General features: G+C 32.0%; 1 protein-coding gene across 2 annotated transcripts in view; it reads right to left on the reverse strand.

The window, feature by feature from the left end:
• The window catches only part of LOC134708062 (electrogenic aspartate/glutamate antiporter SLC25A13, mitochondrial-like), a 36,761-nt gene extending 17,956 nt beyond the window's left edge, over positions 1 to 18,805 (reverse strand). The window contains exons 1-10 of one of the 2 annotated variants that reach the window (XM_063568351.1): positions 18,607 to 18,805; positions 16,680 to 16,775; positions 15,627 to 15,680; positions 13,398 to 13,543; positions 11,815 to 11,930; positions 11,050 to 11,189; positions 8,689 to 8,835; positions 7,721 to 7,862; positions 6,511 to 6,604; positions 3,883 to 3,967 (exon numbers count right to left, since the gene is read on the reverse strand). In XM_063568351.1, the coding sequence (XP_063424421.1) occupies positions 3,883 to 3,967; positions 6,511 to 6,604; positions 7,721 to 7,862; positions 8,689 to 8,835; positions 11,050 to 11,189; positions 11,815 to 11,930; positions 13,398 to 13,543; positions 15,627 to 15,680; positions 16,680 to 16,775; positions 18,607 to 18,627 (1,041 nt within the window). In that variant the 5' untranslated portion in view covers positions 18,628 to 18,805. Of the gene's footprint in view, positions 1 to 3,882; positions 3,968 to 6,510; positions 6,605 to 7,720; positions 7,863 to 8,688; positions 8,836 to 11,049; positions 11,190 to 11,814; positions 11,931 to 13,397; positions 13,544 to 15,626; positions 15,681 to 16,679; positions 16,776 to 16,886; positions 16,973 to 18,606 lie in introns of those variants that run through there. The other variant, XM_063568352.1, reaches the window with a different exon arrangement.
• Positions 18,806 to 27,161: the final 8,356 nt, after the last annotated feature.

Below are 27,161 nucleotides of genomic sequence, written 5' to 3' on the forward strand. Positions count from 1 at the left end.
ATTGTATATAACAAAGATTTAAGTTGATTCTGGACAAAGAAAGATAACTCCAATTAAAAAAAAATCTTGCAATAAGATATTTCTTGCTTACTATTTTGGACAAAGAAAGATAACTCTAATTAAAAAAGAATTTGCTATTTCACAATATTGTGAAATTAGATATTTCTTGCCTTTGCACAATACTGTGCAATTGAAAAGACTTGCTATTGCACAATACTTAATATAATAATTTTAGATCCTGATTTAGACCAACTTGAAAACTGGGCCCATAATCAAAAATCTAAGTACATGTTTAGATTCAGCATATCAAAGAGGCCCAAGAATTTAATTTTCAAACTTAGTTTAATTTTGGACCCTTTGGACCTTAATGTAGGCCAATTTGAAAACGGGACCAAAAATGAAGAATCTACATACACAGTTAGATTTGGCATAACAAAGAACTCCATTTATTCAATTTTGATGAAATCAAACAAAGTTTAATTTTGGACCCAGATTTGGACCAACTTGAAAACTGGGCCAATAATCAAGAATCTAAGTACATTTTTAGATTCAACATATCAAAGAACCCAACCGATTCATTTTTTGTCAAAATCAAACTAAGTTTAATTTTGGACCCTTTGGACCTTAATGTAGACCAATTTGATAACGGGACCAAAATTGAAGAATCTACATACACATTTAGATTCGGCATACCAAAGAACCCCAATTATTCAATTTTGATGAAATCAAACAAAGTTTAATTTTGGACCCTTTGGGCCCCTTTTTCCTAAACTGTTGGGACCAAAACTCCCAAAATCAATACCAATCTTCCTTTTATGGTCATTAACCTTGTGTTTAAATTTCATAGATTTCTATTTACTCATACTAACGTTATGGTGCGAAAACCAAGAAAAATGCATATTTGGGTCCCTTTTTGGCCCCTAATTCCTAAACTGTTGGGACCTTAACTCCCAAAATCAATACCAATCTTCCGTTTGTGGTCATAAACATTATATTAAAATTTCATTGATTTCTATTCCCTTAAACTAAAGTTATTGTGCGAAAACCAAGAATAATGCTTATTTGGGCCCTTTTTTGGCCCCTAATTCCTAAACTGTTGAAATCAAAACTCCCAAAATCAATCCCAACCTTTCTTTTGTGGTCATCAACCTTGTGTCAAAATTTCATAGATTTCTATTAACTTAAACTAAAGTTATAGTGCGAAAACCAAGAAAAAGGCTTATTTGGGCCCTTTTTGGCCCCTAATTCCTAAAATGTTGGGACCAAAACTCCCAAAATCAATACCAACCTTCCTTTTATGGTCATAAACCTTGTGTTAAAATTTCATAGATTTCTATTCACTTTTACTAAAGTTAGAGTGCGAAAACTAAAAGTATTCGGACGACGACGACGACGACGACGACGACAACGTGATAGCAATATACCAATTCAGGGGCAGCAACCCAACAACAGGTTGTCTGATTCATCTGAAAATTTCAGGGCAGATAGATCTTGACCTGATAAACAAAATAACCCCAGGTCAGATTTGCTCTAAATGCTTTGGTTTTTGAGTTATAAGCCAAAAACTGCATTTGACCCCTATGTTCTATTTTTAGCAATGGCGACCATGTTTGTTGATTGATCATAACTTCGGATACAATTTCCAAACTAGATACCCTAAGGAACATTCAGTTAAAGTTTGGAAGTATTTTGCCCAGTAGTTTCAGAGGAGAAGATTTTTGTAAAAGATTACTAAGATTTACGAAAAATGGTTAAAAATTGACTATAAAGGGCAATAACTCCTAAAGGGGTCAACTGACCATTTCTGTCATGTTGACTTATTTGTAAATCTTACTTTGCTGAACATTATTCCTGTTTACAGTTTATCTCTATCTATAATAATATTCATGATAATAACCAAAAACAGCAAAATTTCCTTAAAATTACCAATTCAGGGGCAGCAACCCAACAACGGGTTGTCTGATTCATCTGAAAATTTCAGGGCAGATAGATCTTGACCTGATAAACAATATTACTCATGTCAGATTTGCTCCAAATGCTTTGGTTTTTGAGTTATAAGCCAAAAACTGCATTTGACCCCTATGTTCTATTTTTAGCAATGGCGACCATGTTTGATGATAGATCAAAACTTCGGATACAATTTATAAACTAGATACCCTAAGGAACATTCAGTTAAAGTTTGGAAGTATTTGGCCCAGTAGTTTCAGAGGAGAAGATTTTTGTAAAAGATTTCTAAGATTTACGAAAAATGGTTAAAAATTGACTATAAAGGGCAATAACTCCTAAAGGGGTCAACTGACCATTTCCGTCATGTTGACTTATTTGTAAATCTTACTTTGCTGAACATTATTGCTGTTTACAGTTTATCTCTATCTATAATAATATTCAAGATAATAACCAAAAACAGCAAAATTTCCTTAAAATTATCAATTCAGGGGCAGCAACCCAACAACAGGTTGTCTGATTCATCTGAAAATTTCAGGGCAGATAGATCTTGACCTGATAAACAAAATAACCCTAGGTCAGATTTGCTCTAAATGCTTTGGTTTTTGAGTTATAAGCTAAAAACTGCATTTGACCCTTATGTTCTATTTTTAGCAATGGCGACCATGTTTGTTGATTGATCATAACTTCGGATACAATTTCCAAACTAGATACCCTAAGGAACATTCAGTTAAAGTTTGGAAGTATTTTGCCCAGTAGTTTCAGAGGAGAAGATTTTTGTAAAAGATTACTAAGATTTACGAAAAATGGTTAAAAATTGACTATAAAGGGCAATAACTCCTAAAGGGGTCAACTGACCATTTCTGTCATGTTGACTTATTTGTAAATCTTACTTTGCTGAACATTATTCCTGTTTACAGTTTATCTCTATCTATAATAATATTCAAGATAATAACCAAAAACAGCAAAATTTCCTTAAAATTACCAATTCAGGGGCAGCAACCCAACAACGGGTTGTCTGATTCATCTGAAAATTTCAGGGCAGATAGATCTTGACCTGATAAACAATATTACTCATGTCAGATTTGCTCCAAATGCTTTGGTTTTTGAGTTATAAGCCAAAAACTGCATTTGACCCCTATGTTCTATTTTTAGCAATGGCGACCATGTTTGATGATAGATCAAAACTTCGGATACAATTTATAAACTAGATACCCTAAGGAACATTCAGTTAAAGTTTGGAAGTATTTGGCCCAGTAGTTTCAGAGGAGAAGATTTTTGTAAAAGATTTCTAAGATTTACGAAAAATGGTTAAAAATTGACTATAAAGGGCAATAACTCCTAAAGGGGTCAACTGACCATTTCCGTCATGTTGACTTATTTGTAAATCTTACTTTGCTGAACATTATTGCTGTTTACAGTTTATCTCTATCTATAATAATATTCAAAATAATAACCAAAAACAGCAAAATTTCCTTAAAATTACCAATTCAGGGGCAGCAACCCAACAACGGGTTGTCTGATTCATCTGAAAATTTCAGGGCAGATAGATCTTGACCTGATAAACAATATTACCCATGTCAGATTTGCTCTAAATGCTTTGGTTTTTGAGTTATAAGCCAAAAACTGCATTTGACCCCCATATTCTATTTTTAGCAATGGCGACCATGTTTGATGATAGATCAAAACTTCGGATACACTTTATAAATTAGATACCCTAAGGAACATTCAGTTAAAGTTTGAAAGTATTTGGCCCAGTAGTTTCAGAGGAGAAGATTCTTGAAATAGTTTACGACGACAGACGACGGACGCCAAGTGATGTCATAGGCTAACTTGTCCCTTCGGGACAGGTGAGCTAAAAATAATCGGGAACAAATACAATAGGTCTTTCCACAAAATAGTGAAAGACCTTATAATGAACTGTAATTTGCAACCTACCTCAGCAATCTGCATCTGAAGAGTAAATGGTGTCTCTCGTCCTTCAATTGGTGATATTACCTCTAAATCTTCAAAATTTATTCGACTACAAAAGATAAAACATCATTTTTTAGCATTGGAATGGATAAAACTTATATACAAATATACATACAAAGAGTTTGGTCTCAATCCCACATTTTAAAATTTAGTCCCTTTTGAGCCCCTGTAAGGACTAATGATTCAAAGCACCATCATCTCCATTGCCAAAAAATACAAGCATGCTTTTGAGAGAGATTTGGTAGAACAAACAAAATATCCAAATAAGAAATTTATAATCAATTACTGTAGCAGATCGATCTCTATTTAGCAATCATTAACCTCGTTTGACTTGGGAGATGATAGGAGTTGGGCCTTGTGGTCGTGTAAATTAGGATTTCGTGTTTTGAGCAAACTTTTTTTTACTTTTAGTTATAAATTAGTTTTATGAAGGTTTGCCCAGGTCAATCTAATCAACCTATTTAGATATAGACAGCAATAGGGAAAGATGTAATGTTTAGAACTCCAAACGATATTCTGAATAATTGTTTACATAGTTTTGGGCGACTTCTTATAAACAATCCTCATCAGAACAATTAGATATTGACTGTTCTGACTTGCTACTTTTGAATTAAAGCGGCAGTTAAACCTCATTTTATAGTGTGTCAAGTTGAAGTGTCAATATTCCTCTTCTCTTTATTCCATTTCAATTCTTGGATTCAATGTCCTCAATAGGGTGTGGCTGTACTTTTGATTCATTTTTATAAGTTTGATACCAATTTTCATGGTTTTCATGTGTACAGGTAAACCACAAATTTAAATGTTCAACGAATTACAAATTTACAATTAGGTTGTATGCAGACTTTGGTAAAACCACGAAATAACATATCTACGAAAAGGCAAGTTTCCCGCAATCCACGAAAATTGGTACCCACGAAAATAAATGAATCCACAGTAAATCAAGAAAAATATCAAACTTCATTTTGTATTTATACATCACACACCGGAACAACAATGTGTCCATAGTACACAGATGCCCAACCTGCACTATCATTTTCTATGTTCAGAGGACAGTGAAATTGGAGTAAAAACTCTAACTGCCCTCAAAATTATAAAAGATCATATCATAGGGAGCATGTGTACTAAGTTTCAAGTTTATTGGACTTCAACTTCATCAAAAACTACCTTGACTAAAAAAAAAAATAACCTGAAGCAGGACAGATTGACAACCGAATGGATGTACATAGGAATGGATGTACAAACAGAAAAAAACATAATCCTTCTCTACTAATGTAGGTGGGGCATATTTATCAAACTTCTTACAAAACTGGTGCAAGAGCTATGTGCATGCAGTAATAAATGAAAACGCCTGCACATGTTTACAGTCAAATGAATTCAAGAAGTGAAATTACCAGTGAGATATGTTAAAAAATATAGATTTTACCTGTATCCTTACAAAGTAACACAGTCATATTAAACAAGTTGAAACTATGCACTACCTAATTAGTATTGAAGATTTCCTTCTGGAATTGCATTATTAAAATCTTAATGATTAGTAGTAGTCCTTAACTGCAGAAGACCCAGGAACTATTTTCAGTTGTAGTGCACAGTTTTCTTCCTGTATAATTAAATAATCATTTGGCCATTTATAGCTATTCCAATGATCATATAAGAGCTACACTTTATTTGCATATAAAAATAATTATATGTGATATGAATGTCAATGTCACAACTACCCACAAGAGACCAAAAAAACAAGGATGTTTTACTCTAGTAATTTTTGGGGCCCTTTAGAGCTTGCTGTTCGATGAGAGCCAAGGCTCCATGTTGATGGCAATACCTTGACCTATAATGGTTTACTTTTATAAATTGTTACTTGGATGGAGAGTTGTCTCATTGGCACTCATACCAAATCTTCCTATATATATTAATAACTATACATGCTATAGGGCACTGTATGGACTTCAACAATGAACAAAAATCATACGGTATAGTAAACTGTGGTATGACTAAATATGAAATATTTCAAAAGGGAAAACCAATGACCTGATTTTATGCTAGTGTTAGTGAAAAGTCATACAAAGGATAATAATTTAATTCTATGCAGTAGTAAAGATATAGTCTTTTTTTGTGTTGTTGGGTTTCTCTCTTTCTCTTTTGACATATACCCTACATCTGATTTATTTCTTCAAAAAAATTGTAATCAAGCCAAAGATCTGCAACCTTAACAAGTTAGTGTCTGGAAAATCCAACCTTGTTTGTTGCACACCTGGGGAGTGGTGGTTAGACTCTCTTTATTTAAGGCACATTTAAACTGATCATTTTTGGATGACTTCACAACAATAAAATGCCCCAATAACATTGAGATGACAGAAAACATTTTTGATATGACAATAATTTGGGTTATAAAGGACCTTCAATAAAAAATGTTTTAGTTTTAAAAATAAATTTATTTCCAAATATAAAAATAAATAAGTGACGTTTGAAATATTTCTTCCCATTTCAGCTTTAATGGGTTTGAGATATACAAGTTTTGTATCAAACTTATGTTTATAGATGTTCAGTTTATTTAAACATTATTAGAAAATGCCCCAAAAAAAAGTGGAAACATACCCAGTTTGGTGTTGTATACCAACAAGTTGACATAAAATATCTATTTCTAATGGCGTAATCTGTGCAAATTCTTGAGCTTGGTACAACATTTCCTCTGAAAAAATAAAAGGCAGATACAAGTCGGGAATTATTCCAATTTGTTATCTTTTTTAACCTTCAATTCTATTCAAATTTGTCATGAATAAACAGCTGCACCAGGCTCCCCTTGTTTACATACTGAAATTGATAAATGAATAAGATGGAAATTAGAAGGTATGAGAAGAAGTCAGTAAAATGATCCTGCAGAAAAAAAATTCTTGAGGATGTCCCCAAGCATATTGAAATTGCCTCTAATCTGACAGTTCAAATGCCGTTATAATAAAATAATAAGGAGAAGTGGTATGATTGACAATGAGACAAAAATCAACCAGAGATCAAATGAGGTGCATACTAATAGATAGGTCAATGTACAGCTCTCAACAATGAGCAAAATCAACATCCCATTGGCTATACTTTTTGGACCTTTTGGATTATTGCTCTTCTTCATCTTTTATATAAGCTTTGGATTTCAAATATTTTGGCCACGAGCATCACTGAAGAGACATGTATTGTCGAAATGCGTATCTGGTGCAAGAAAATTGGTACCGTTAATTTTATTAAACATGTCATTTAAAATTCTCTCCATCTATTAAAAAATTTCAATCAAATTGACCTAATTGTAAGTCTGTCTTTGCTAAACTTTTTGGCTGTTTTGAAAAACTAAATAATTGGTAAAATTAACTATCAATTGACAATTTCAGTTGTATAGACCTATTTTTAGGTCTTACTTTGCTGATAATTTTTGCTGTTGAAGGTCTATGTTGAATGGATTGTGTCCCATTAATATATAAACCTATCTATATTTTCATTCTATAGAATAATGCCTCGAGTGTGTAGGTAAAGGTAATATACAGTCTTGGTTAGCTTGCTTGTTAGTTCCGTACTCATTATTAGGCTAGGTATACTACCCTCCATTCGGAGTAGTCTAGTCCTACAGACAGATAGATTGGTTATCTATCGGGCTTGTCTACTTTTGAAGGAGAGTAGTATACCTTATTAAATAATGACTGCACAGTTATCTATCAAGCAAGCTAACCAAACTTATATCCTTTACCCACACATTGGAGGCATTTTGCTGTAATGTATTAATGAAAAAGTGGCTTGATGACCAATCTAGCTTATACAATAATACCTTTTGTGACCTCAACATTTCTGTTCCCTCTAGTTATGGCAAGGTATAACTTCTTTACCAATTCCATATTATTTAGCAATGAGACAAAAGCTGAAAAATAGGCATAGCTGACGTGTCGGTGTCCACCCCCTCCAACAGTTACCTATTAATAATTATAAAAGACAAATAATTAATCATATATAATAAAAATCGATTAATATCTATATCAATATGCTCTAAACAAAAGTAGAAGAGATTTGAGAGAAAAAAATCCAGTTGTCAAAATTAAACAAGACAACCAAGTATAAAATGTGGATAGTTATGACTAACTGCTGCTAAACAGTTTCGTACTTTAAAAGAAGTCTGCAGCAGTGAAATATTTTTTTCTGAGACATACATGACATATGATTTTACCCAACCCACTCAAGCATTTATTTTTGTGTGCAAATGGTCAGCAAGACATCTTTTTTGACAAGAATCTTTTTTGAATGTTTATATAGCATTTGAGGTCAGTATTGACAATAATTTAAAAAACCTGTCACAGTATAGACAAAACATGTATCATAATAAGCCTTATAACTAGATCTTTAAGAAAACAATTAAGGAATGGTATATTGATGAACATACAAATTGCCCCATAAGATAACTTAATGTGAGGTAAAGAAAGAAAATTTGCCTATGTCTTCATAGGACACAGATGATGCACACACTGGCATTTTGTATTTAATGTTATAAAGGGACACAACTAAAGAACTGTAAAAGTGACCCTACACAAATTTGTACTTGATCTGAGATTTGTGGAAATAAGTATTGTGTTTATTTTCCAAAACGATTGGTTGAGGCAAACTAAAATTAGAATAGGGAAACCCAACTTTGGGACGTACAGATATACAGACAGACAAGGGTAAAACTATATGCCCCCTTTGCTATGGTTTGGGCATAAAAATAATACACAGTGACTTTCTTAAATGAGTCAATTTAAAACTTACTGTAACAAGGTTGTCTTTCACAAATTCAGACAACAAAAAACTCTTCAATGAAACCATCAAATATTCAAAATCTTTGGCACTAATGCTACCAGTATTTTTTTTGTCAAATTTTCGAAATGCCTGGAGTGCATGTTCTTCGTGGAAATCCTGAAATCAAGAAAATGAGTTCTTCTATTATAAACATATATAAATAAATGAAAATAATTTAACATATGCAAGGATCTCCATGGCCTGTTTAACGATGTCTTGCGCCATCGTCAAATGACTCGCACCATCGTTCAATTGTCTTCCGCCATCGTTCAAAACTGTAATCGTATTTATAGCCTGACGCCATTTTTTTGCAATTATAACCAAATGCATATAATTGCATAACCCTCAGGCTTTTTTTATAGTATAATCCAATGCAGTTATAACGCCTGAGGGATATCTGGATTAAGATCGCTAATCACTTGTACCTGAGCTTGTACAGGTAGATCAACAAACCAGACAGGAGAATATTATCTGAAGATAGACGATTCATTTGTCGAATTATTTAACAAAGTTTCCGCAAATGCTTATGATAATTCAGATTAAATAAATAAATTAATAATCCAGTTACAAAGTTTAACAAGTCGAACACATGCTTTTATTTTGACTTCCGCAATGAGCATCCCCCTTTTTCAGAAGTACAAAATAAGACGTAAAACAGTAATATTATTTCATCGCAAATAACTCAAGTACTGCTGTATTGTAAAGTAAAAACATTTAATATTTTCTGCAAAGAAATATTGAATCGTAACTCCGAATTCATTTCGTAGTTTACAATCAAATTGATACATCCGCGTTTCCGGTTTCTTTTCAGAATCCAAAGATGCATGTTGCATAGCATCGATTTGCTAGATAAAGTCATTAAAAACCTTTTCAATTGACATTTGCTTTACAAATCTTTTTAACCTTTTACATAACCCGTACGACAAACGTTGCTGCAAACCAGCCATACTGGTAATGGGTTCATGACTTTTGAATTTGACAGCGTCCTTGAAAAATAAGCTCCAAACCCCCATAACAATTACTAAAAATGGCAAAAAAACTACATAGAGACCTTCGTGATAGCTATTGGTCATTCTCGACTTAGGTAAAGGGAGGGGGCATGAGGGCTTGGCCTTTGAAGGGTTACAAACGGCAATTATTGAAAATATATATACTTCTATATATATAATAGAGTATTTATAATGAAAATTCAAATAAATATAATTTAAAAAAGCAGAGAATTAGCAAGTTAATGTGGAGGGATGAAATACTTTCGATCGCGCTACACTGTACGGCGTAGATACGGTTTATCATGGTGAAAGTTCCTCCATCGTTCAATTTTCATCCATGTAGATCCCTGATGTGCACTTTAAAACATATATATAAAAAAAGAAGATGTGGTATGATTGCCAATGAGACAACTGTCCACAATAGACCCAAATGACACAGACATTAACAACTATAGGTCACAGTATGGCTTTAACAATGAGCAAAGCCCATACTGCATAGTCAGCTATAAAAGGCCCTGATATGACAATGTAAAACAATTCAATATGTCTATTTTAATGGCACTGAGTCATTAAAAAACATCTTCAAATTGACTTATTTGACTTGAAATGGCAATTTTCTATAATATTTTTTTGCTTGGCAAAATTAAGATACAAGAAAAGTCCTCATCCAAAAAAAAGATATTTTTTCCACATCAACATTTTTTTTGGTGCAAATGTTAATAAAACTGTAACACATATGGTTGATGTAGGTGTAATACCACCATTGATTTTCTCCTTCTAGTCTTTGTTAATTTGCCCTTTTCAAAAAAATGTGCAGAATTCATCCTTGATTCAAATAAAGAAATACTTGGCATGAGTAAAATTTTCTCCTGTCCAGTACTATAGACAAAATTTCACATACTGTTTCATTGCATATAAGAAAGTTACCATCACTGGAAGTTAAACAATCAAATGTTCACCCTTTTTCTTCCTCAGTACAAGCTTTAGAAACCATTTAACCTCAAATTTCCAAAATATTCGAAACACGAATAAAAAAAAAATTGTGCTTTGAAACAGCCAAGATATATGTCTATGACACAGATTTTGTTTACTGCAATGAAATGTAGGATTAATTTTCTTCAACTGTCAATTTCAAAGAAATATTTATTTTCAACCTTTTTTCGTATGCAACTAGATTTTACTTACTTTGATTTGGTGATATTAAACCTGTGCACATTGTTGGCATCACTACAGAAACTGTTGCTGTCTAGCAAATTTCAAAATCATCAAGGAGAGACAAAAATTGAAGTCTGTTATACATGCAATTGGAGGCAATTCATATCAACATACCAAATCAACTTACATGTATTAACTGTGTAAATTCACTGTAAGTTACTTTCCTGTCCTTATCTTTTCCAAAGTGTAGCTTTATAAAATCACAATTAAAATCAAAAGGAATTTCACGATTCAAGGTTGTGTGGTTAATAATATCTTGAAATTCATCTGAAAAATATTAATTCTAAACTTAATTATCGGTAATGGTAACAATAACAAGTATGAGCATTCACATCTTAAAATATATTCTTTAAACATATGTGTAACTATAATTAGTTTCCATGGGAGATAATCTAAAATTATTGGTCTTTTGAAATTGAAATATTGATCTTATCTCCCTTTATAACTTGAAGATTACATATTTAAGCTTTTCTTTGAATTAATCTGTTAAAGAAGTGGTGAAATATACTTTACTGGATGGAGCAATGTTTCATTGGCACCAATACCACACAATCTCTCCCATGTATCTAATTTATGGGCTTTATAAACAATATCACAATAAAAATTTAGATACAGCGGTTTGGATATCCAGGTTGTTAAAAGATTTCTACAACAACAGCCAAACTTATAAACACAATTTTTGGTTCCATGAAAACAATTTTATGAAGATATTAGTAATTTGAAGAGCAAAATCCCTGGCTTAAAAATTTACCATTTATACAGGAATTAGGTTCACTGAAATCTAAAATCTCACTGCAGGCACTGTAATTATTAATATTCAGAAAATAACCAACAAGTTCTTTCTCAAGTGTAGTAGTGCTACAATACTAAAACCTAACACAGCGATACCTACCTCCAGTTATATAGCCATTACCATTCCTGTCAAAGATCTGGAAGGCTAGAGCATACATGGCATCAGGTAAACAGAGCAGTGCTTCAAACGCCTGGAACTCAGTATACGAGATCATGCTAAAAAGATGCAAATGGAAAATTTAAAAAGCCATGTTTAAATTATTTTACATCATCAAAACCGTAATTTATGTATCAACCACATATAATTTCTAGTGAAAAATCTAAGGACTTAAATTTGGAGATATTTGAGCCTCTTTTTGGCCCCTAATTTCTTAACCCCCAAAATCAATCCCAACCTCCCATTTGTGGATATAAAACTTGTGTTTAAATTTCATAGATTTTAATTTACATATACTAAAGTTATTGTTTGGAAACCAACATCTTCGGATGACAGTGACGTGATACCAATATACAACCTTAAAAAAAATATAAAAATCATTTTACTATCGTAAAATGTCAGTAAGTCACAAAAGGAAAGCATAAAGAACTCGCAATGAAACTACCTCTCAAAAATTGACAATATAATAATTAAAAGAGGCAACCTCTAAACTATGCACATGAATAATTATTCTTAAAATACTATGTTATTGATCAAAAACACAATGGTATGAACTCTTTCAACAAGTTAAAAACTTTTCATTTACAAGTAATATATATAGACAATAACTGTTTAGTGTCTTTAAATATCAGCTGTATTTGTACGAGGCTAGGAAACAAGGTGTATGCGAGCTTTTAGCGAGCTACTACACCTGTTTCGAGCCGAGTACACATACAGCTGATATTTAAAGACACTAAAAAGTTATTGTCTTTATCCTGCAATTAATTATGTATATTGTTTGTGTTTTGAAAAACTCAAAAATAAACATATTTAGCATTTATTTTCAATTTGTGAACTCTTGAGGCCCGCGTAGTAATATCAAAATCAAACATTACGCTGAAGACGGGTTCGCAAAAAAAGAATCTCGAATGGTTAACAATAATACATCGCTCAAGGTGAATAATTATCTATGTTAACATAACAACTAATTTCAACAGTAAAAACAAATAACAAAACATTGTCCAACTTGAAACAGAAATGTACGAGTTGTCCTACGCTTCAGACTTGACATTCACTAAACATGCATGCTGAAATTGACATGGTTGATTTTGTAACACAATCATACACACAAGTTTTGAAATCGACAATTGTCATCGTCATTGGAATGCAACGGGAATACACATTCTGAGGTCACACAGGTTCAAACAATACTCAGTCCGGCAGTGGGCGGAGCTTTAAAGCGATATCTGTATAGTATACAGATACAGCATAGCGATATAGGGCTGTATCTGTATAGTAGGACACCCAATTGCAGGATAAATGTAAATAATGTAAGCTTTTCAAATGTTCCATATGTGTTTCCTTAAGACCCTTCTCCCGACATTAAATGTCAAAAATCGTCATTGAGGGGCAATAACTCTAATAAGATGTCATCAGAGTCGCACAGACTTTTGAGACACACAAAGTATATAAAAATCTTGAATTGTCATAAACAGAATCCAATAGAAATAATATGCATATCAACAATGTCATATCTGAACACATACTTATCCCTACTGGTATCAACACTGGAACCAAACAACGATAATGTGTATTCATCATAATTATCAATTTCAAGAAGCTGTAGATATTTCTGTATTAAGTCTGAGTATGTCATAAATTTTTCTCCACTGCTGGTTGTACCACTTGCATACTGAAAAATACAAATACCAATATCAAAGGCTACAAAAAAATAACTTGTTCATACCTGTGGCTGCATACCAGAAATTAAAAATATCAATAATTAACTACAGCCTCTAAAAAAGACTCAACCTCTTACCTAGAGCTATTTGCATTGTCAAAATTGGACACACTCAAACATTGTAGACTTTGATAATTCATGAACAAAATCTATTTTCTGTTGGTCTTGTATTATTAATTATTTTACTGCTTACAGTTTAACTCTTTGGTTTATTATCTGGAGACTCTGAATGTCTGTGTCACTCAACAATATTCATTCTTATTTTAGACTATACATGTAGTAGAAATTACTAAAATCTTTTTTTGTTGTTTTTGTTAACGCTTGTTTATGGCAGATTTTACAATAAGAAGGAATTATTGTTTTTTTTTTACATCAAAAAAGCAATTGCTGAAACTGTGAAACAGACTGTGTAATGGAGTAATGCATTATGTTATTGAATAAAATGTGTCTTTCTGAGTAAATAAAAATAAAAATTACTCTGTGCTTGTGTTTTTTGTTAGAATTAGAGGGTTTTCAATTTCAAAATATTGGACATGGAATAGACATCATGACCTACTTTACTGACATCCAGCTTATTTGGAGTGGAATTTTGAAGTATTATTTATAAGTTGAGCCTTATCACATGGACTTATATTTTAATAAAAAGTCTTCTTTTGTGTTTTAATCATAACTTTAAGGCAGATTTTTATTGGTAAAGGCTAAAAAAGGTAATTTAATAATATTGTTGCTAACGTCACGTCTTTTCCGTCCATTGTGGTATGTCACGATCGCAATTTTCTTGTTGGTTCTCAGACAGGCAATTGTAGTTATTTTTATCCCGGGTTTTATAAATAATTGAAAATGGCAATCATATTAAATTTGGATGACGTAAGGGGGTCAAAGGACTTGAGGAATCAATATCATTGGCTGTTTTATTTTTTGCGAACGTTACTACTTGAGGTTTCCGTCCAAATCAGTGTCACGTGAGCAACATATATTTAGATCTGTAACTCTCCTGTATAGGAGTTACGATATCGCCCTTTGCAGAATTAGATTCGGAGTCAGTTCCTTCACATGATGGGGTAGCAAAGAAGGTTAGTTGTATGTAATATCGTTACAAGAGGACCTTAAATGTATTCCGTCCATCAAAAAGACGTTCGCAACAAAACGTAATGTCATGATAGTAGATGTTGCTAATGTTACTATTACGAATTGGTTTCATGTGTATTCATTTGATATAAAGTACACCTGCAAATGACATTCTGTATATTTAGAAATTCTAAACCAGACTGTACAATTTTATTACTTCAGGCATATATTAAACATCACTGTGTGCATACATTTGAACTTTTAAAGATGTTGTTGCTCATGTTACATGTCCAAATGTCGCTAACGTTACTTATTTTTGTCTCCGTCACGTTAGCAACATGAAAGTAGGAGACAGAACACAATACTGTAAAATCTGCCATATGCAATTTATATGTATTTCTCGTTTCTCGTTTTTTATATAGATTAGACCGTTGTATTTTTTTCGTTTGAACAGTTTTACACTTGTAATTTTTGGGCCCTTTAAAGCTTTTCGTTCGGTGTGAGCAAAGGCTCTGCGTTGAAGGCCGTACATTGACCTATAATGGTTTACTTTTATAAATTGTTATTTGGATGGAGAGTTGTCTCATTGTCACTTACACCACATCTTCCAATACCTAGTTACAACTAATCTGACTGACAAATATGGCTTTGTCAACCTTCAAGTTGATCATGTCTTGTTGATATTTTTTTCAGTGGTCTGTATACAGTTTCTTTCTTTTTTTTAATCCATAAAATCAGCAATATTATATATTGTAAACAGATAATTTAGCCAAATAATTTAAGAAAACAAAAGTGAACCAAAATTTGTTTTTGTGGGTTTACAACATTGACATTTACAAAAATTATAGCATTAATACTTTTACTTCACAAAGTTTTGTGTATGACCACTCAAGCCTAACACATGATCAATGTGCAAGCAATAAGAATTGAATCGTCAGCTGTTTACAATTACTTAAATGATAAATACCTTTGCAAAAATTTCTCGCAGATGTTCATGTTCTGACCTTTTCAGCATCTCAACCTAAAAATACAATAGTAGAATCATGCAATACCACACATTTGTCAACCAACACTAATTTTTAACATCCTTTAAACATGTACAGAAGTATTAAGTTGTCTAGTGACAACTCTGACTGCACTGTTATGACAAAAACTTTCATCCTTGATCCTGAAAAAGTAACAAGTGACTAACAAATTAATCTGAAACATAACCTGTTTATTTGATACGCTTTTTTGAGTTGGCAATTTTGGTAATTGGCTTGTTATTTTACTCGATACTCTGTTCATGTCATCAATACTTATTTATGATTTACTCTGTAAAAATGGAATTAGAATTTAATCAAATTGGAATGAATGTAATGCTTTTTTAAGTCATTAGGAACTAACCTCAAAATGTGTTCATTTTTAAATAGTTCTCTACATGTATATTCATTGTGCACTACTTTTTTTAAAGTTATTTCTTCATAGACAGAAAAATATCAAGTCATACCTAATGAACAATATTTTGTCACAATTTTGTTTGCTTTTTTTTTCACAAAATCTACCCTTTAGAGGTGCTGCTATAGCTAATCAACTCATTGCATGTGAAATAAATGTACATGTTACTATTGTGCAAAACTGAAATACATTTTTTTGATCACTAAAGGCAAATCTTCCTAAGGTTCAATGTATCACCCCACTGGTGTACATTTTTACTTGGGATGTTGGAGAATTTCTTTTTGCAAATGAGAAAATAACAGACTTCCTGCGTCCTTTCAAATATTGTTTAATAATAATATTGATGAATAAAACAAAATATTTACCAAAATGGCAATGCTTTGGACAACAAGATTTATTCAAATTTCATTGTACATGAAATAGATGCATGTTCATGAATGAAAAATAGTGCAGAAGGGGAGATAACTCAATGTCCTTGGCAATACTTTTTGAAAGTCAACGTTTCAAATCGTTCATGCAAAATATATATAAGCAAAAAACAGAGTTAGATGTGTAAATTACGAAATAAAATATAGAAAATCACCTTTTTGCTTTTCATGTCACATTGGACATGTTGAACTCGGACTGGCAAGATTTTCGAAAGTGCTGCAGCCGGCGATTTGATTTTAAAAACATCATCCTGGAAAAAAACGATAACATGTCAATGATAAATCATACATCTGCTATAAAAAAAATACTATATACAGAAAAAAATATAATCAGATTGATATAAAGACCGTGTTTAGCTCACATTTAAGTTGACCATTATTTTTTGGAAACTTTGCCAGGGTTTTCTGGACTTTTCTGACACAAACAGATGTAAACATAAACCGAAAAGGTTTGACTTAAACCCAAAGCATTGTAAAGCAGTGAACATTACCGAGAGGTTCCAAAAGTCTGTTTTCCGTGCTAAAATTGACGTTTTTATTAAATGTCAATTTTTTAACAAAGTCAAATTTTTATTGTAATATATATAAACTTTTAAAAGAGACATATCCACCATATGCGTTTGTTAAATTTACACTGAATAATCGTTTCTTTTTTATTAGTATTGTCCGTTTCAATAAATTACTGAAATTAAAGACAATATATGATAAAAATCCAATGATTTCACCTGCCGACATGATTGCAGATACTTAAGAGTAAGAAGTCATAAAGCAACACAAAAAAAACTACTAGAGGCTCTGATCAGCCTGCATGTGTCGCGTACCTTGGTCAAACGATGACATATCGGGAAAGGATGCATTTTTCGACTGATTTTTATCATTCAAACCAGAGACATATAATATTTAATTTGAAAACAAGTGCATGGACCCCTATTTTTTAAAACAGCAATTTGTTTCATTTTGCAAGGAGATTATGTGACCCAAATTTTATAAAACTGTAAATAGCGCATTTTTTTTTATTTTGACAAACATGCAGCAAAAAATGACGTTTTTTCCTCTATTCATGCTCATTTGATAAATATAGAGTTATTTCAGAATAAAAATTGCATACTTTTTAATGATACTTATAAGATACAGAAATTACCGATTATTTAACAAAAAAACAATTTGTGTTTATCTTTTAAAACAAAAAAGTTAGGTCTTTCTTTTGAAAAAGAAAATACGGACACAAATCTGAATTTTGAGCAAATATACAAAATTTCGACCTCATTTTACTAAAAAAAGTAGCACATGAAGGTACACTTTTTATTACATTCTTGATTTAATCAGGTAAAAAATAGCCTATATGCAAATTTTCATCTACTTGTAAATACAGATTCAAAACTGTATCGTATGCCCTTAAACAAAAAGACACAGATCAGTGGATTCATGACAAAATTGTGTTTTGGTGATGATGATGTGCTCATAGATCTTACTTTACTGAACATTCTTGCTGCTTATAATTATCTCTATCTACAAAAAAATGAATAATGAACTTGGCTCAGTAATTACAGAGGAAAATATTTTGTAAACATTTACAAAAATTTATAAAATTTATGAAAATTGTTAATAACTGACGGGGTCGAATAGACTATTTTGGTCATGAGGACTAATTTGTAGACCATACTTTGCTAAAAATTATTGCTGTTTACAGTTTTATCTCTATCTATAATTATATTCAAGATAATAACTAAAAACGGCAAAATTTCCTTAAAATTACCAATTCAGGGGCAGCAACCCAACAAAGGGTTGTCTGAAATTTCAGGGCAGATATTCAAAATGTTGACCTGATAAACAATTTTACCCCATGTCAGATTTGTATTACTGTGTGTCCAGTCCTTTTATGTACACGTCACTGTATTTTGAATATATAATAGTTTGTTCTACTTGTCGGGCGGTATACAACGGTATTTATATCCCCTGTATCTTTATTTTTTACAGAAATTAAATTGTCACGGTTAACTTCTGTCCTTTCTTTATCAGGCTCATTGTTTCTGTCATTTTTTACAAAGAAATTCTCAGATATTAAAATTGCACTGTGCATACCTGTTTCCGTCTGTATACCATTATTTCTTATTGTTTTGTCTGTATATCAAATTAGAAAATAGTGCACTATGGTATCTCCAGATACATGTATATCCTTATGCTGTATCCGACAAGACTTGCATCCAGCTGAAATGTATACTTATCTTCGTAGGAAAAATGCTATTGTTTCTTTGTATCAATTTTCCGTTTTATGTTACTAGTATGCATTACAATATGTGTACGTGTATCCCCGGACATGCAATTCATGTCAACTATATATTATTGCACTGAGAACAGGACATCCTAAAGGAGGATAACCAAATAATTATAACGACCACCAGAGACATATAATCCACTTTACAAGAAATTTGTAAACATCTTTTAGAGTTTTAGTCTTGTTTTTAAACTCTCTGAAATTCTTATGGATTTTATAAGAAATTTACCAAGTGATCATTCATTTTAGGGAGTCACGATACTGACTTATCAGAAGTTGAAACTATATCAGAAATATACTTTCCTTTTGAAAGAAAAACAGCTTAAAATTGTATATTTTAATAGACTTAGAAAATGATAAATTTTGCCTCAGTGTGTGGGGGCTTAGAAACTTCTTTAGTCTATCGTTATCTTTTGTACATTTTTTTTTTCATCATTTCTTGTTTTGGCAGACATATTATCTTCTTTATCAATTGCATATTATTAGTTAATGATGTTTGGCTGCTGTAAGCTCAGATTAGTATTTGATTTCTTTATTATAAAGATAAGTCAAAGACTCAAATTGCCTGGTAGTACACAATAATTATCAAACAATCGAAATATTTAATAGTCTTATAATGTATTTTGAAAATATCTGAAGAATAAATGTTAAATAACTCCGTAATGGGAGATTCTCAAATTTGATAGATGAACACATTTCCTATGCAGTTACAAAGATCTTGGATGAAAACTTTCAGAGGAATTAAATACACAAAATAGGTACCGTCTTTTTTAAATTTATTGAATTATACTAAGCTACCAAAGTCGGCCAATTCTTGAAAAAGGGAATTCCTCATCAATTTCATTGATGCACACATTTGAGTCGTTGTGCAACCCGGTCAAAAATGGGTTGATTAATATTTTTTTCAACTTTTTTTCAGAAAAAGCTTTAAAACTACACTAAACAATAACTCACTACCAAACAAGGTAGAACTGTGAACCTTATATGATGTCAGGTGGAGTTACCATCCTGTCGTGTCATATTTGTGTGGTTCTATAGATAATAGTAATAGTTTGACATTTGTAAAGTATCTTTCCTAGTCATATAAATATTTTGATATTCTAACAGTTCTTTTAAATTTGATATAACGTTTGGCTTTCCAAATAATTTGATTCGGCAAACATTTGATTGTCTTCTGTAAACGAAACACACTTTGTCTAGTGTCTTGGTCTTTTCTATCTAAATTTATATGTGACATATCTTTTTTATTAATGAAAATTATACAGGTACAGTAAGTCTAACTTTCTAACCAAACTTTTGTATCCATGAAAGAATTTGGTTAAGGTTATAAGTTACTTGATGAAACGAAATCATTGAAACTGTAGTTTACCAGTATTACGTAAATTACGTTTGCTTAAAATTCCAAAAAAGTCCCTAGCGACACATTGAAAGCAATCGAGTTTGGGGGAAATAAACATCGTAAGATGAGACCAAAGGAACATCACAATCGAAAAATGAAAATAAAATATGGAAAAAAAAATAGTCCCTTTTGTCGGAAATGTTTATGTGCAGTTTCCCGTGTGAAACTGAAATATCCTTTTTTTTGTATGTTCAATTTATCTGTAGGAAATTCATTTGGCTAATTTAGGCATTCTGTATGTGCATGCCTGTTCCAATTCATGAGCCTCACAGTAATCCAATGGTTGTCGTTTGTTACTGTATATCATAATAATTGGTTCGTTCATCAATTTGTAGGATATTTTTCTTTCTGAGACAAGTGCCTGTGGTAATATAGATACATGTACAATTAATGAGCGTTGATTCTTGAAAAGTCCATTGAGTGTTTTAGGGAACAAATACAGAAACTGCAGCTGTATTATCTTTTACCTTCATTTGTTAAAACTTACGCATTATCTGAATAAAAAGCCACACTTACAACAGCTTCTTACACTGAGCAATGGACTACACATTCGTTGTTCTTATCTTCCTCGTTTTCTGAGTAAAGGACCCCATAGCAACCTCTTCTAGCAGCAATGGTCAATTCTGCAGATATACCTAACTTACCCCTTACATATTTAAAAGGTTACATTATTAACCTCTTCGTGAATCAATGTTCTACACTCACGGTGGGTATGGTTGTCCTGCGAGAGAACGTTCTGTGCTGGTGATTTGGTCCTGTCAGGTGCTGGTTGGTCCTGATTCTGTGCTGGTGGGTTTGTTGACATTGTATCAGAACGGCAATAAAACGACTGTTTTCTCTGGTGCGTCAGAAGTACCATGCAAAGTATATTACAACAATATTAAATTGCAAAAATCGTGCAAGTTCGTTAAACGGAATTGTCCTGACGCTGTGCTGGTGATAATAAAAACGGTCCTGGTTCTGTGCCTTTATATTTTAGTTAAAAGTGGCATATATTCAAGATCATTGATGTTGTACTGTTATTGACTAATTAACTGTTGTCTGCTTTCTTGAAATTGACATTGTTGTGAATCTGTTTACTGTCATTGTGAGAGAGAAAAAATACCCCTATTTTTTACTTTTTTTTTAAATCAACTGTAATATTATGTATTGGCCTGTTATTATAATAATAATCTTTATTTGTCATATAAGTAACATTATACTTGTGACATAAACAAAAGTAACAACAACAATAAAATAACTGAGTTGAACATATCTATATATATACAAGTAAAACTAACTAAGAGTCCCCTGTCCTCAGCTCTAAATAGATATAGGAAGATGTGGTGTGAGTGCCAATGAGACAACTCTCCATCCAAATAACAATTTAAAAATTAAACCATTATAGGTTAAAGTACGGCCTTCAACACGGAGCCTTGGCTCACACCGAACAACAAGCTATAAAGGGCCCCAAAATTACTAGTGTAAAACCATTCAAACGGGAAAACCAACGGTCTAATCTATATAAACAAAACGAGAAACGAGAAACACGTATATATTACATAAACAAACGACAACTACTGTACATCAGATTCCTGACTTAGGACAGGTGCAAACATTTGCAGCGGGATTAAACGTTTTAATGGGCCCAAACCTTCTCCCTTTTTCTGAAACAATAGCATAACATCACAACATATAAAAACTGTTTTATAAAGGAACCTGTTTTTTTCACTTGGTTTATATTAGAAGGATTTAGTAGAATTACTAGTTTTTGTGTATCAGATAGATTTGGAAACATAGGATGATCTATTGCCATGTCATTAAAAAGTTTTATACGTAAAATGTTATTAATTTGACAGTGGAGGAGAAAGTGATTTTCATCTTCTAAAATTTTACATGTTGGACATGTTCTATTGTCTCGAGGTATTTTTAGATATCTGCCCTTTTCAATGAGCAAATTATGGTCACTAATTCTGATTTTTGTAAATAAACGTCTAGTTTCAAAATTTTGATATTTAAGATAAAATTCTTGGTCTGGTTTGACTTTAATATTTTTGTAAAGAAAAAGTTTGTTATTTTCGTTCAAACTATTTATTTTATTTTCCAGTAGTTCTGTATAAAATTTACTTGTAGTATTCTTAATCCAAGTCTTTAATTTGTTAACTTGTTCCATGTTTTGACAGGACATTACTTTTTATGTATCAATATTCATTTCTTGTGTTGAGTCTTTTATAAAAGTGAACCAAGTATAAACTCCTTGTGAATCAAGGTGTTTACTTAATGTATAACTTTCTTTTAGTAACGGGTTTATGTTTTCAGTATTTAATCTAGCCCAATAAAGAATTGCTTGTGTTTTTATATATTTTGCTATTGGTTGTCTACCAAGTTCAGCTTTAACGCCTAAATTAGCAGATGTTTTTTTAGTACATAGAATATATTTACAGAAATTAACATGAACCTTTTCAAAGGGAGTCTTATCCAAATATTGGAAATTATCTATATCTTTGTTTTGAGATTTTAATCTGCCTTTTGCTCTATAATAAGATTGATATGTATCCATGTATGATATTTCAGCATTATATGTTAAAATTGGTTTTATAAGAGAATCAAAAAGATTACAGGATACATTAACAGGGAAATTTCCCCAAAAGGCTGCATGTTTTTTTAATGAAAACAGAGCTTTCCTAGCTTTTTTGGCTAAATCTGTTAAACTTGCATTTAAATTTCCGTTATTTTTTATCAGAGTGCCCAGAAATTTATATTCTGTAACGTTATCAATTTTTTCATTATTGAACCTTACAATGTATGGTTCCAGTTTTGTAGTTCTTTGTTCAATGATCATTGTTTTTGTTTTTTTAGTATTTAGACATAATTGCCATTTTTCACAGTAATTTGATAAGTTATTTAGGCTATTTTGAAGACCTTCTTTACTTTCCGATAAAATTATAAGGTCATCAGCGAACAAAAGACTTCCTATATCAGAATTTAATATTCTCAAGGGTGTTGAACCTTTATGGTCAAAATTTTCAACTATATCATTAATAAATAAATTGAAGAGTGTGGGACTAATACTGTCCCCTTGTTTTACTCCTCGGTCAATGGGAAAGAATCTAGAATGTTTATCATTATATTTTAAAGATGCTTCAGTATGAATAAACTGTTGTTTTATTATTTCAAACATATGTTTCCCTACACCCATTTTAGCTAATTTATAAAGCATTCCAATTCTCCAAAGGGAATCAAAAGCCTTTTTAAGATCTACAAAACAGACAAAAAGTTTTCTTTTATTTTTATGAATATATTTATTAATCAAAGTTTTAAGGATAAATACACTGTCTGCAGTTCTATGATTAACTCTAAATCCAAATTGGGCATTAGTTATTGGAACCCGTCTTGACCCCTTTTAAGATAAGAAAATATGATAACGATTTTCGGGATGACGATAATTTTGCAAGATCACCAAAATACGTTGTAGTTTATACAATATTTATATAAAGTAGATGATGTGGTATGTTTGTTGTCAATGGACAAATTTCCATAAGAAACCAAAGGAAGTATGTATTACAACCATACGTCATCGTACGACCTTCAACAATAACCCCGGATAAAATAAAAATGTAAAAGGTTTTGCATAAAAATGGAGAGCAAAAATATAGAACAAAGGACTTTCTGAGCGTTTGAATCATATGTCTTTAGCAACTTAAAACACATTTGTTTATGAACAATTGAGTGCTGACTATAAGAATGACAATAGTATTGCGGGTTTGTTTGTTTGGTGGTTGTTTTTTTTTTTTTTGGGGGGGGGGGGGGATAAGTTAGAGCGAGGTTACAGGGAAAGTTTTAAGCTTGGAATAGTGTCCCGTAAGATTTAAAAGTTGTATTTTAAAAGAAAAATGTATCTTATAGCTATTTTAGAATCACTTGCTGTATATGTAAGATTTTTTCAACATAATTTTTTTGACTGAACGGTTATCAGGTATTTTTTTCAAAAGGTCAATAGAACACTAAAAAAAATCACTATTTTATGAAAGGGCAGACTAGAATATGTCAGAGAATGAAGACGAGATAACACAGAGAACACTAACAAAACTAAGATTTCTTAGCTTTTTCATTTCAAAATTCCAAAATAAATAAACATTTTTGATAAAGAATTACGGGGGAGGAAGTGAACAATGTGTCCTACTTTTCTATGTTTAAATATTTTTATGAATAAAAATCAAAAGGGCCTTAATTATAACTAAAATGTGAACTAAGTTTTGAGACTTTTTTAATCGACACGATTTAGGATTTTTGTATATGAGAACATGGTTTATCTATTAGTTGAAAATGCGCCTTTGAACTAGCTTTCAGTACCTGCGAGCATTCGTTGTTCAATAATGTGTGTCTTTGTGTTATTATTTTATATGATAAATTGTTGTGTTGGTACACCACTGTAACAATGAAGGAGGAAATGAGGAGGGTTGGTTGGGTAGAAGTGGGGAGGGTATGCGGAGCGCTAACAAACATGTCTTTGTGCATGGCATGGGCTTTGATCATTGTTGAAGCATCAATGTAAGGGGCATTTAATAGCTTAATAAAACTATTCTTATTTTAGATACTATAGAGATCTATATTGTTATTTATCTGATATTGGACGAAAGATGTTTGCCTTTTATGAAATTATGTAATACAAATTACGATCATTTGAAAACACATATTAAACAGCCAAATGGATGCACAAGAGCTAAAATAGGAGTCATAGATCCTATTGACAACAATTATCTGCCCAATTTTATTGATTTTGTAACATTTGTTTCAAATATGACCAACTTCTTATCCAAAATCACCACCACGTATCAGGACCCATCAGCACAATGACAGGACCCACCAGCACAGTATCAGGACATGAATAAATTGAGAAAATGCTAAATTTTAATAAATTGCAATGTTTTTTCACAAAATAGTTTTGTCGTGTGGATTGCTGTATAGAAAGCGGACTCTATTCAAGAGCATTTTTGTTTTATTTTTTTAGTTCGAGATTTTCTGAAAATGAGCATTTTTGTGTTACGCTTACTGAAACAGTTTAGAGGGTCAACTTTTTAATGGTTTACATATGAACCCATAAGAAACAAAATTAAAAAATCTCAACTGTTTTCTTCCATTTTTTATGAGTGTTAACGTCAAAAATCATAATTTTCGTCTTTGTTTACATTTTTTCATTGATCACCAGCACCCGTCAGGACCAAATCACCAGCACAGAACGTTCTCTCGCATGACAACCATACCCACCGTGACACTGGTCTGCAGATATTTCCAACTTAGCCATTATCTGGATGAGAAGCCATACTGTCTACCGGTCTGCCGCTTGAATATACAAAAATGGACTACATAGTCCGGTCTTCCTAACCTACTCGTGTTCTGATTAAAAATCACAATTATCAATGAACATCTTCGTGCATCTTCGTGCATCTCCTACACTTCAAATATCCCCCAACTGAGCAATTATCTAGGTAATAAGCAGCTTAGCTACACTATTAACTTCCATTTGCAGCAATGTTCTTCAATGCAGGTATCACCAACTTCGCCATTATCTGACTAAAAAAAATTACACTAACAACCTCTTAGAAGTAATCTTCTAACATACTTTAAATAAAGCTAATACTAACATGTTACCACTGCCCTTTCCTCGATCTTGATATCTATATCACTAACGGAAAGCTTAATACTACAATTTATGATAAAAGAGATGATTTTTCATTTCCTATCGTTAATTATCCATTTTTAGATGGCGACGTTCCCTTGTCACCATCTTAGTGTTTATATATCTCAACTTGTACAATTCGCTCGTGTATGTAAAAATGTTTGAGATCTTAACGAGAGAAATTTATGTATTACTGAAAAATTATTACACCAGGGTTTTCGATATCACAAACTAGTCAAAACATTTACTAAATTTTATCATCGGTATAAGGACATCATTCGTAAATACAGCTCAACGTGCAGACTTCTCAGGGACTTATCATTATTTATCTGGGAGGGGGGGCTGGTCAAAATACAGGGGGGATCAAGTTTTTTTCTGTGTGTAGAAAAGGGAGTTCAAGTTTTTTATAAATTCAAAGTGGGGGGATCAATATTTTTAACACATGTAAATCAGTATTTCACACACTTCAAGAGACAACATGTCAAGAAGAACATTGCAACAGTCAAATCAAAATATATTTTTAGCACCATTCATACTCCCTCATTTTTTTTTTACTTTTAGGCTAATAAATCAAAATTTTGAGGCTACATGTACTATCACACATTCATGAATTAATTGTGACAATAAATGAGTAAATTAATTGTTCAAGCTGAAAGCATGAACTATCCGGCTCGATATATAAGTTAAGCGACTTAATTGACATTTCAATAAGGCCTTACATAAAACTTCAGTGTAAGCAGTGTTCAAGAGAAGGAGGACATGCATATAATAGATTCCTCTTAGTAAAAAAATGTGTTGTTACTGTTTCAAAAAGTTATTTTTCAGAGTTACTAAGAATCAAGTTTTCTTTTATAGCACAATCATGACAATACTGGAAATTAGAAAAACAAGTCAGAAAAAAAAATACTCAAAACACTGGCTTGCGCTACCTACTTATATTCATGGAAGAGGCCTCATGGAAGTGCCCTATTTCAAGACAATTTTCCCTCAAATATGTTTTTGACTCCACTGAGAATATATCATTTTCAATATTTTTCGTGAAATAACATGCATGTTAAAATTCTGGCATGTTTGATAGAGAGGGGATTGATTTTTTTTAAATGTTTTTACTGGGGGGATCAAATAAAAATAGTGAAATATTATAGGGGGAGGGTCAAGAAATTTTGTATGTTTGATTTCAAAATGACAAGCCCCCCCTCCCAGGTAAAAAATGATAAGTCCCTTATACGTTCAGGTATTTCAGATCCAATTTTTCTGAGGAAATATTCTTTATAAAGCACAGAAATGTCAGTATTCACCTCAGA

Source organism: Mytilus trossulus, chromosome 2 (assembly GCF_036588685.1).
Source record: "Mytilus trossulus isolate FHL-02 chromosome 2, PNRI_Mtr1.1.1.hap1, whole genome shotgun sequence".
NCBI classification, from domain to species: domain Eukaryota; kingdom Metazoa; phylum Mollusca; class Bivalvia; order Mytilida; family Mytilidae; genus Mytilus; species Mytilus trossulus.